Here is an 11,716-nt window from a genome sequence, read left to right as displayed (position 1 = left end):
GAAAACAAGGAGTGAGGAATGTACGCCTCCATGCCAGACACTATCACCTCTGTTATACGTTCGGCACACAGAGACGGCTGTCTGACACGGAAGCAGTAGTCATTCCAAGGAAAATCAGCAAAATACCTCCTCAGGTCCCCCCATCTAGCAGAGACAAAACGCCAGAGGCACCTCCTCCTTGAAGGATCCTGAGGAGGGATTGGAGCGATACAGAACAAAATACAGATATGAGATTGTGATCGGAGGAACTCAACGGAGAAGACAGTGACAGCATAAGCAGAAGGATTAGAGGGTAGGAAAAGGTCGAGAATGTTGGACGTATCTCCAAGGTCATGGAGGACAGCAAAGTTAAAAACCAGTTCACCAGGGTGGTCAGTGAAGGGAGAGGAAAGCCAGAGCTGGTGGTGGACACTGAAGTCTCCAAGAATGGAGATCTCCGCAAAAGGGAAGGGAGTCAGAATGTGCTCCACTTTGGAAGTTAAGTAGTCAAAGAATTTCTCATAGTCTGAGGAATTAAGTGAGAGGTATACAGCACAGATAAATTTAGCTTGAGAGTGACTCGTGTAGTCGTAGCCAGATGGTGGAAAACTCGGAAGGTTCAAGAGCGTGGCCACGAGAGCAGGTTAAGTCGTTGTGCACAAAGATACATCCATCGCAATGTTACCGTCACGTACACACAAACAAAAACAAGAACAAAAAAAGGAAAAAGGTAGAGATGAAAAAGAAAAAATATACATATGTATATATATATATATATATATATATATATATATATATATATATATATATATATATATATATATATATATATATATATATATATATCCGTCACGTACACACAAACAAAAACAAGAACAAAAAAAGGAAAAAGATAAAGAAAGATAAAATATATATATATATATATATATATATATATATATATATATATATATATATATATATATATATATATATATATATATATATATATATATATATATATATATATATATATATATATATATATATATATATATATATATATATATAAAATGAAAAGAAGAATTAAGAGGTGGCATTAATGTACAATAAAGATATGCTCTGTCTTGTCTTGCCCCAAGTGTGACGGGGGGAAAGAGAGAGAGGGAGACTGTTACTTCATTAAAAAGCATTGGGCAAATGAAGTCATTTGAGAGAGAGAGAGAGAGAGAGAGAGAGAGAGAGAGAGAGAGAGAGAGAGAGAGAGAGAGAGAGAGAGAGAGAGAGAATTATGAAGTTAATATGCATAGGAATGAGAGTTATTGAAGTGATACGTAAAAATTTGATGTGTTTTGCTCTCTCTCTCTCTCTCTCTCTCTCTCTCTCTCTCTCTCTCTCTCTCTCTCTCTCTCTCTCTCTCCGAGATAAGTTTTTCCTGTTGTCTTATTTTCTGTTTTCTTATTATCCTTGTCACCTTAAAACTCCAATATTTCATTTACTTTTAATTGCAGCTTGTTTTCTCTAATTGAGTGTACTGAACAACAATTCTGGTTTAATAACAAGAAAGCACTCAATACAACCTGCCGAATTATCCCTCTATGTAGCATTAAAACATCAATATTTAATTTACTACAGGGATCTGCAAATGTTTTCATAATTCCAGTGAGAGTTTACCAAAGATTCTACTGTGTTAACAACAAACATATCATCATACCCTGCGTAGTTACCCTTGTAGCATCAAAACGTTAATATTTCTTTCCGTACCCATCTATTACTCTTCCATGAATCTCTCGGCCTGTCTCTCCCACCTAGTCATCTCTGCCACCTCAAAAACCTCATTATTTCACATTCTCCTCCAATGCCAGCCACCCTATCAGTGTTTTTTTTTTTTTTTTTTTTTCTTTTTTAATCGAGTGCATTACATACTACTATGGCCCTGGTAACCATATTATCTCACGAAGCCTTGAAGCAGCTCGCAACAGTTGGCTCTTGATCACCAAACGTGATGAGACATATGGAAGCGAACTCGACTTAATCTTCTCTCTTCCTTCCCTGTTGCTACCGTCCACCTGGTCACCTCCACCACCACTACCACCACCACCACTACTAACTCCTCTCTTTTCTTTCGCTTAGTCTTTTTGCGTGTTGAGACTGATGAAAATTAGATTAAGAGGGGCCGGAGGGATACAACAAGGGTGACCAGTAATCAGGATAGAACAAGAGATAGTGGGATGGAGCATATAGAGTCGTAAATGAATGGAATAGGCTTAGTAATTAGGCTGTTGAGTCATTAGGGGTGAGGATAATAGGTGGAAATACGTAGACATATTTAATACAGGGACTGCCACGTGTAGGCCAGGTGGATCCCGGCACCAGCCCTTGTTTCCTTCAGATTTTATATAATAATTTCTCCATTTTCTGTCTGTGTTGCTGGCGCCGTAACCTGACCCTTTCTCTGATTGTTTCTTCCTCTCAGTCTTTCGCTCTAACTCCTTCCCCACTGCTGCTCCCTCACCTCTTCCCCGTCGTAGCTGAAGAAGTAACATTTATCTTATTTCTATATTTTTTTCTTTATTTTCTTTATCTCTCACATTCTTTACCAGGCGTCTTAGTTCAATGGATTTATGTTTAATAGAAAGATAAATGATTTTGTGCTACCATCTAGTGTCTTATACAGGTTTTGCTTTCTCTCTCTCTCTCTCTCTCTCTCTCTCTCTCTCTCTCTCTCTCTCTCTCTCTCAGACAGTCCATCATTATCGTCATCACCACCACTTCTTCCACCCCCTCCTCCTCTTCCTCGTCCTTCTCCATGAGGAGGATAGTAGTAGTAGTAGTAGTAGTAGTAGTAGTAGTAGTAGAAGTAGTAATTGTAGTAGTAGTGGTGGTAGTAGTACCAGCAAAAAAAAGGAAAGATGAAATTTAAAAAAACGACGAACAGGGAAGAATACTAAACTTTTAATATTTTTCTTCACAATAAGAAGAAAAAAAAAAAACATCACGAGAGAGAGAGAGAGAGAGCACTAATAGATGGAAGATAGGCGCGGCAAGTTCCCAGTAGCAAAGCAATGCAAGTTACGTATCTTTCCCCGCATGAGATGACATAATTGATGCCTGATTCCTGCCCATAGCTCAGAACGAGAGGTGTCAGTGTCGCCCCAGCAGTTGCAGAGGTAGGGTGTTGTCTCATCAGCTCCTGCAGGTGTGTGTGTGTGTGTGTTTGTGTGAGGTGACACGTGTCTGCTTTGACTTTTCTTTGCGTGTTTGTGCGTGTGTTTGTGAGTGTTAGGTTGTGTGTGTTTGTGTGTTGTGAGTGTTGTAGATGGTTTGAAGTATGTGTGTGTTTGTGTGTGTGTGTGGGGGGGGGAGTGGGGGGGTCCCTGTACCAAACATGCCTACCTATTTACACAAATTCGTCTAATCTACTTCTGAAACCCCCGTACGGACTCAGCACTTGCTTAAATGTGTGTGTGTGTGTGTGTGTGTGTGTGTGTGTGTGTTAAAGTGAGGGTATATACACGTGTTCTTGATCAGAAATATTGCTACAAAATGCAAAAATCAATAATAACACAAGAATTATTATCGTATTCATATTACCTTTACTACTACTACTACTACTACAAGAATTATTAACCTCACCACGCACCACTATACAGTCGCCTTTTCACCGTAGCATACTGGTTCATTCACTGGTTCACTCACTGGTTCACTCTTTGGGTTCCGGAGCTTCGTTGAAACAGGTCGCCTTGTGAAAGTAGAGCACCAGTTTCTACTTCTGCATCCCATCCCTTGTTATTTTGTTTTCTCTATCTCTTTCTAATGTTTTTCGTTTGTGTGTCGTCCGTGAGAAGAAAATCATTATTACTTCTCATCCTTACAGCTCGACACCACCACCACCACCACCACCGCCACCGCCACTCAAGCTCATCTCACCATGTTAAGCCAATTGGATGATGTTCTTACTCATCTAGGCTCAGGCAGATGGACAGTACTGCACTTCCTTACCTTGGCGTACAGTAAGTGAAAGGAAGTGACTGATTCTCTATAGTACCGCTCTCTTTGTCTATCTATCTGTCACAGCAAGACGATTAAGAAGTGTGTGTTGTCAGTAGGTTGTTAGTGTTGCTATGTAGGTTCAGAAGAGTGGAGGAGATGGAGGAGGCAGGTGGGGGGAGATGTAATGAGAGAGACAGAGAGAGAGAGAGAGAGAGAGAGAGAGAGAGAGAGAGAGACGTGGTGATATATAAAATAGTTAAAGCAATCACTTACACGTGCTCACACATACACACACACACATACACTGACACACACACACACACACACACACACACACACACCACTTCACCTCTACCTCCTCATCCTAGTCATCATTTTTACTCCCTCACTTCCTAATTCACACAGACTGCATCTTCGTGGGTCCTCAGGCACTAGGTGGGGCTTTCTTGGCGCCCCGACTGGATTACACCTGCCAGAGCACCACTATCCCCAGCAGCGCCTCCTTCGAGCTGGCCACTGACGGTCTCGCCAGTTATACGCAGGCTAACCATACCACGCTACAGTATGAGTGAGTAATGAACGAGGGAGTGGCTGACGGACGGACGAGCATAAGACACACACACAGAAAGACAACTAAAGACAAACAGATAAAGATAAACAGAGAGACAAACAGACAGAGTGAGAGGAAATAACCAGTTGACTTTCATCATTTCATCATTCCTCATAATAGTTCTTAAATTTTCCACCGCCACAACCACCACCACCACCACCACCACCACCACTGGCCCCTCCCAAACTCTTGCAAACTCTCACGAACTCTCCCCTCGATTCCACCGTGAGTTAAAGCATTGGGAAAAGAGGAGAAATGTAGAAAATGAAAGTAAAATTAACTACCTTATGTAATTGACTGACTGACTGACCGACTGACTAATTAATTAACCCAAATTCACATACGAGGTTCAAAAAGACATGAATTAATCGACCAATTTACAATTTTTCGTCATCTTTATCATCAATTTGGCACTTTTTTTTTTTTTCCACATGTTTATAATCTTCCGTAAATTTTCACATGAGCTTCTCACTCCATATGTTTATAAAAATGAAGTAGGTAAATAATGAACTCAGTAAGTTTATTTATTTATTTATTTATTTTACTCTTAGTCTACTTCTTTTGTTGTTGTTGTTGTTGTTGTTGTTGTTGTTCAGGATAATATTAACAGTAAGAGTAATATTTGACTTTTTATTCTTCCTCTTTCTCTTTCTCCTCCTCTTTTATAAATAAATGGTAGTTTTTTTTCTTTTACTTTTTGCTTTTGTTGTTGCTGTTGTTGTTGTTGTTGTTGCTATTGTTATTGTTGTTGTTCTACTACTACTACTACTACTACTACTACTACCACCCCACAGCCCCAAGTGCCAGTACTGGGTCAACACACCAGAGGGCGGGACGATCGAGGAATGTGTGGAGTTTGTCTTCGATAACTCCACTTTCTCCTCCACATTTACGTCCGAGGTGTGTATATGTATGTGTGTGCATGAAACTTAATAAAATAACACATGAAATTCAACATCAAAGAAATAAATCAATAAAAACTTTCGTGATTTTTTATTTTTTTTTTATTTTGCGTAGCTCGAAAAGAAATAAGAATTAATAAATGAAAAAAAAAATCTTAACTAAACGCTGTTAATTAAAAGGTAGGAAGATAATTATGTAAAAGTACTTCAGAGAGAGAGAGAGAGAGAGAGAGAGAGAGAGAGAGAGAGAGAGAGAAGCAATGTCACTGAAACCATAGAAAAAAAAAAAAACACTCTTAAAATTTAGTGTAACTTCAACTAAAGCCTTTTGGAAATAGTGAAGGTGTGGCGCAGAAGTGTTTCAGTATATGGTCCAAAGAAGCATGTGTGTGTGTGTGTGTGTGTGTGTCATCTTCTCTCTCCCGCAGTACAACCTGGCGTGTGACCGGGCCTACCTGCAGACGTCCTTCCAGAGCGTGTACATGTTTGGGGTCTTTGTCAGCGCTCCTATTAATGGCTACCTGTCTGACAAGTGTGTACCTCTTCCGCACCCCCTCCCCTCTCTCTCTCTCTCTCTCTCTCTCTCTCTCTCTCTCTCTCTCTCTCTCTCTCTCATCCAGTCTTTCAATGTATTTAATTTTCGTGTGTTTAAGCTTTAAGAAAATTAATTTCTTTGATTTATTAGTCTTTTCTTTTTTTTACAGTAGTCTTCCATCAACTTGCTACGTTTTCTTTCAATAACATATGCAACCTTTAGAAATGTGGACATACACTCATTAACTGTCCCTATGTGAAACGCTCAGCTCATTGACCAAGGCTATTCGAAGGCCACAGGAATGATACTTAAAGTGGTGGCAGTGATAAGACGATTTATATATTGATTTGATTGACGATTTATATATATGTATATGCCAAAAGCATATGGCATTGCCTCTAGTATGTGATTATGTACTGTAGGAATAAGGTGTGGTTATATTACTGTGCTGTGATCAATATCTATCTTTTTTTTATGTATCTGTGTGTTTCAGGTACGGCAGGAAGCGCGCATTGATGGCTGGCACACTCCTCTTCCTCATCATCGCTCTGGGCTCCGCGTGGCTCCCCTTTCTCTCCACCGTCCTGCTGGCGCGCTTCCTCCTCGGGGTGTTTCACGCCATGAGCAACATAACTTCCTATGTGCTGCGTGAGTCAACGCTTTTTTGCTGAAAAATTACTTGAAATTTGCTAAGAAATAGTTATGATACCTACTTACGTGTGTAGAACGTTTCAAGATGATATATTGAAAAGAAAGGAGGGAAAAAAATAGTATTGTTGAAAAAAACGTTCAATTTTATATCCAGTTTTAATCAGTTATTAGTAAATAATTTGATAACGTATACTAATTCTAAAGTTGTCATTGATGGAATTGATCATTCAGGAATGGGTCTTCTTTTCGTTTTTATTCTTTAACGTGTTATTTCACATATATATATATATATATATATATATATATATATATATATATATATATATATATATATATATATATATATATATATATATATATATATATATATATATATATATATATCAACTAAATCCAGAAATCGAAAATAAAATTTATAGAAAACTTGATAAAGAATAAGATAAAAAAGAATGATGTAAAAAGCATAAAAAACAAAACAAGGAGATATATTCAATGAAAGGTAAAAATCTTGCTTCTGAGAAAACGCGACTTGAAGAAAGCAGTACGTCAGTCACGCCGTGACTCAGCTTGCCCTCACTCACAACTCTTCTACACTTCACTAGACAATGTTTGGCAAGCTCAACAGCTGCTTCAGGAACATGTTTTCCTTATTTTAGGTACACAGGAGAGCTGATGTGTTTCACGTTGAAGAGGGAGGTTAGCTCGTCAGCACAACGGAATCCCACACCAGGCAACATCAACCTAGACTCAAACATTATTATTAGTGGATAGTAACGTTTGTTTTGCGCCTGTCTGTTTCTCGTTGTGTGGTGAATTAGTACGCCACAATCACTGCACCGCCATGAATGTGTCCACCTCATGATGAATACATGTTACTGCCTGGTGAGGCGCGGGCGGGACACATTTTTATTGCTACCTCTTCTACGTCGTTCTTTCAGGGAAACAACGTTTATTATCACCCATTTCTGGCTTATTTCTTCTCATCATACAAAGATGTATTCTTGGCATTCGGTGTGGGCTGGCGGGCGTGAGTCATTACATGATGGACCGGCTGTGCCCGCGGGGGGTACAGGTGCCTGGCTCTTCCTCTATTTTTCCTTTCTGCTTCGTCCTACAACTGCATTCCCAAGCTCACGTGCTTTATACTTCTTGAGTCTTCGCATGGCGACAGACAAAGGAACACCACAACATCACACACAAGAAAAGACAACACGTGACTGAACACGTGCTCGAAAACAAATTTCCTGTTCAGTTAGCCTGAAACACACTAGCCTTACCGATCTCATGTCCCGTCCTTGCGATGCTCCTTACTCCAAGAGCGGGAGAAATGACAGACGATGCCAACAGAAGAAATTCCATAAGAATATGATAAATAACAATGATATTTACAAAGCAGAAAGTGTTCACACCCACCAACATTTAAAGGGACATGGTAACAGTAGTTTGTTTGCATCTGGACCTTAAAATTTGCTCGTATCACCCTAAATTTTTGTGAGAATGTTGCCAGAAGCCTATTGTATTTTTTTTTTTTTTAATGTGCTTAACTCATTTTCCATATTTGGTCGATTTCTGGGCTCAAAAACGTTGATCCCCTTATTCAGAGAAGTGAAGTGTGGTGTCAAATGTTGATCCCCTTATTCAGAGAAGTGAAGTGTGGTGTCAAATGTGTTTTGTTTGCGTTTTTGTTGTTTTTGTGTATTTCTTTTGTTTATTGTGCAGTTATCACGCCCCTTCCTTCCTTTTTCTCGTTATCATACACCTTCCTTCTTTCCTTCTTTCCTTCCTTCCTTCCTTTTTCTTTCTTTCATATCACACACCACCCTTCTATTCTCCCTCCCTCTCATAGCACACACGCACACACACACACACACACACACACACACACACACACCTTCCTTTCTCCTCACTCACATACCCACACTTAACACTCTCCCCCTCTACCTCCACCAATTCCCTCCCAACGTTCCTCACACTTACCCTCTTCCCCTCTTCGCTTCACAGTGGTAGAGGTGATGAACCCAAAAATAAGACCTGTCGTTGGGTACGCAGTCAACATTTTCTGGGCCTCCTCCATGATGATCTATTCCGCTTTTGGGTACTGGATCAGGGACTGGAGGCTTTTGCAAACTGTGAATACCCTGCCTGGCTTCCTCATCCTGCCTGGCTTATGGTAGGTATGGTATGGTAGTAGTAGTAGTAGTAGTAGTAGTAGTAGTAGTAGTAGTAGTAGTAGTAGTAGTAGTAGCAGCAGTGTCACCCCTTGAGTCCCGGTGTTCCCCAGGTTGATTGACGAGTCCCCGCGATGGCTGATCGTGAACGGAAGGCCACGGGAAGCCCTGCAGGTGCTGACGAAGGCGGCATCCTGGCACGGCGTGGACCTTCCCCCAGAGGGTGAAATGAAGACGCTGATGCAGGAGCAGGTGAGAGAGAGAGAGAGAGAGAGAGAGAGAGAGAGAGAGAGAGAGAGAGAGAGAGAGAGAGAGAGAGAGAGAGAGAGAGAGACTGACTGACTGACTAAAACTATCCTTTCTGTCTCTTTACAGAATGATACTGGTAAGAGTGAGCGCCAGCCAATCTCCCTGTGGCGCCTCATCGGGACCTTCAAGGACGAGATTGTCATTCTGTTCAGGTGAGAACATAATGACAACACGCAAATGTCAAATATAAACACTGAAAATCTTAAGGCTTGTCCATACCAGGAAACATTTTTAAACATTTTCTGGACATAGTAAACTCTTGGTCCTTAGAATGGTTTAGTCACCCCTTCACTTTGCAGTCACCCCTCCACCTTACAGTCACCCTCCACCTTGCAGCCATCCCTCCTCCATGCAATCACCCCTCCACCTTGCAGGACGCCGCGGCTGAGGATCATTACCATCTGTGTTTTTCTGGACTACATGATATCGGGGATGGTTTATTTTGGTCTGTCTCTGAGCGGCGCCAGCATCAGCGACAACCCCTTCGTGTTTATGGCGCTTTCCGGCCTGATGGAGATACCCGCCTACACGCTCACCATCCCCGTCGTGCAGTGCTTCGGCAGGAGACGGACCCTGGCAACCTGCTTCCTCCTCAGTGCCATTGTGCTCTTCGCTCTTGCCGTCATTCCTGCTGGTGGGTGTGGTGGTGGTGGTTTTGTTGATGATGATGATGATGATGTTGTTATTGTAGTAGTAGTTGTAGTAGTAATAGTAGCAGTAGTAATAGTAGTAGCAGATTAATTAATTTTCACTTTTCATTCCTTTAAATATAAACTACATCTTATTTTAATTTTAGCACTGACACTATTTCTTTACGACTCTACAACCCGGTGCCATGTGAACAACCTTTTTTTTTTTTTTATCACTTCACTCCTTCTGTGCCTCCTTCAGAGTACAGCGTGACGGTGGTGGCGCTAGCGATGATAGGCAAGATGAGCATCACGGCGGGCTTCCAAACGACCATCTTCTTCTCTAGCGAGCTCTTCCCGACGGAGGTCCGAAGTCGCGGTATCGGCGGTGCCTACATGATGTCTCGGATAGGTAGCATGGTATCGCCCTTCATCACAGACCTGGTGGTGAGTACGCTGGCTATCCGGAGAGGGCCTTGTCTTGTCTGGTTCGTGTCCCTGTGTCTTTCCCTGCTTGCTTTGGTGTGGTGTTTTTATCGGTTTTCCCGTTTATCATGTTTATGTCGTGTCTTTAGGGCTCCGTGTACCCGTGGGCGCCCTTCGTGGTGTTCGGGGCGGGCGCGCTGCTGTCAGGGGGTGTCACCTTCCTGCTGCCGGAGACGAAAGGTCAAACACTGCCTGACACGGTGGCGCAGTTGGAGGAGAAGAGCTGCCGGCAGGAGGACTGAGGTGAGAGAGAGAGAGAGAGAGAGGGGGGGGGGATGGAAGGGGAGAGAGAACAATAAAAAAAATGCACACCTCTCAGCTAAAAATAGCGCGTGAGTGGGTGTTTGAATCATTTCCCTCTCATCACGTGTGTTAATGATATATATTAGTTTCTGCGATAAATAGCTCGTTTTCTATTTGATTTTTCCTTTCGTCGTCCTTTTCTCCCCTTATTTATTGTTATTATCATTATTATTATTATCTATCGAAATTAATTTATCCATTTATCTATCTATTTTACATTCAAGTTCATTTAATATCGCCTTTCTGCTCACTCACGTTTATATTCCAATTAATTTTCCAAAATATTTCTGTTCACTCGTATTGATGTCCCCATTTTCTTTCTTCCTTCTAGCTCCAGACCTTAAGTTTCCTGAGGGAGCTTGCAAGTTCCCCTCCGTGACACTAGATGACTTTACGCCGCCCCTGCGAACTCTGAGTGGCGCAGTGGGGTGGTTGCGGGTGGATTGGGAGAAGCAAGTGTGTGGTGTGCGGTGGTCGGTGTGTGGAGGTAGAATTAAGTGATTTTTTATTACTTTTTTCTTGTTTTTCTTCTTTTCTTCGTTTTTTTCTTGCTGTTGGTCTTGTTATTGTTGTTGTTGGTCTTCATTTTCCTTTTCTTTATTTCATTTCTTCTTCCTCTTCTTCTTCTTCTTCCTTTCATTTCCATGTGTTCCTGTAAATATTAGGGAGTAAATATATTTTAGCTGTAGTTTTATAAGAGACCTACCTGTTTATAAGAAAAAAAAAACAATAAAACGCACAAAGAAAAAAATATAAACCTTTACTTTTATTTACACTATTTCCTTATTTCATTTTATATTATGTAACTCTTGAATTTCTAACTCAAGCGTTTTTACTGAAAGACAAAATATTTCTCTTCAATACCTCTAATCTTCCTGGCACATTTCACGGTGAACTTTCTTGAATATTTCTGTAGAGTAATGAGACAAAAATTAATCTTCTGTTTCCTCATTTTTTTTTTCTCTTGCGTCTTCCCCTTTGGCCGTTGTAGAGTGAGGGGTTTGCGCCATGTACTAGTCTCCTCCAGTTGTGTCTGTCCCCTGCATCTTCCTCAGTGACTCCCATCCTTTGCAGTCACTACAATTCCATCTTCTCATCTCACTCTGTCTTCCCCTCGACCTTCTTCCATCAACTTGTTTTCTCCAGAATCTTTTAATCGGTTCCTCGTTTTC

The 11,716-nt window shown here is 41.1% G+C and overlaps 1 protein-coding gene across 1 annotated transcript; it reads left to right on the top strand.

The window, feature by feature from the left end:
- Positions 1–332: 332 nt before the first annotated feature.
- LOC135109504 (organic cation transporter protein-like) lies at positions 333–11,309 on the top strand. Its single transcript, XM_064020884.1, has 14 exons — positions 333–477; positions 3,087–3,157; positions 3,836–3,971; positions 4,357–4,519; positions 5,356–5,461; positions 5,892–5,995; positions 6,492–6,646; positions 8,651–8,819; positions 8,931–9,069; positions 9,193–9,278; positions 9,501–9,760; positions 10,018–10,202; positions 10,331–10,484; positions 10,876–11,309. Exons 1-13 carry the CDS (start codon positions 333–335, stop codon positions 10,481–10,483), a joined length of 1,872 nt encoding a protein of 623 aa, XP_063876954.1. The 3' UTR covers position 10,484; positions 10,876–11,309.
- The last annotated feature ends 407 nt before the right edge of the window (positions 11,310–11,716 follow it).

This window comes from Scylla paramamosain, chromosome 19, assembly GCF_035594125.1.
Source record: "Scylla paramamosain isolate STU-SP2022 chromosome 19, ASM3559412v1, whole genome shotgun sequence".
NCBI lineage: Eukaryota > Metazoa > Arthropoda > Malacostraca > Decapoda > Portunidae > Scylla > Scylla paramamosain.
Note: the sequence above shows the minus strand (reverse complement) of the source record. Positions and strands in the feature narration are given on the sequence as shown.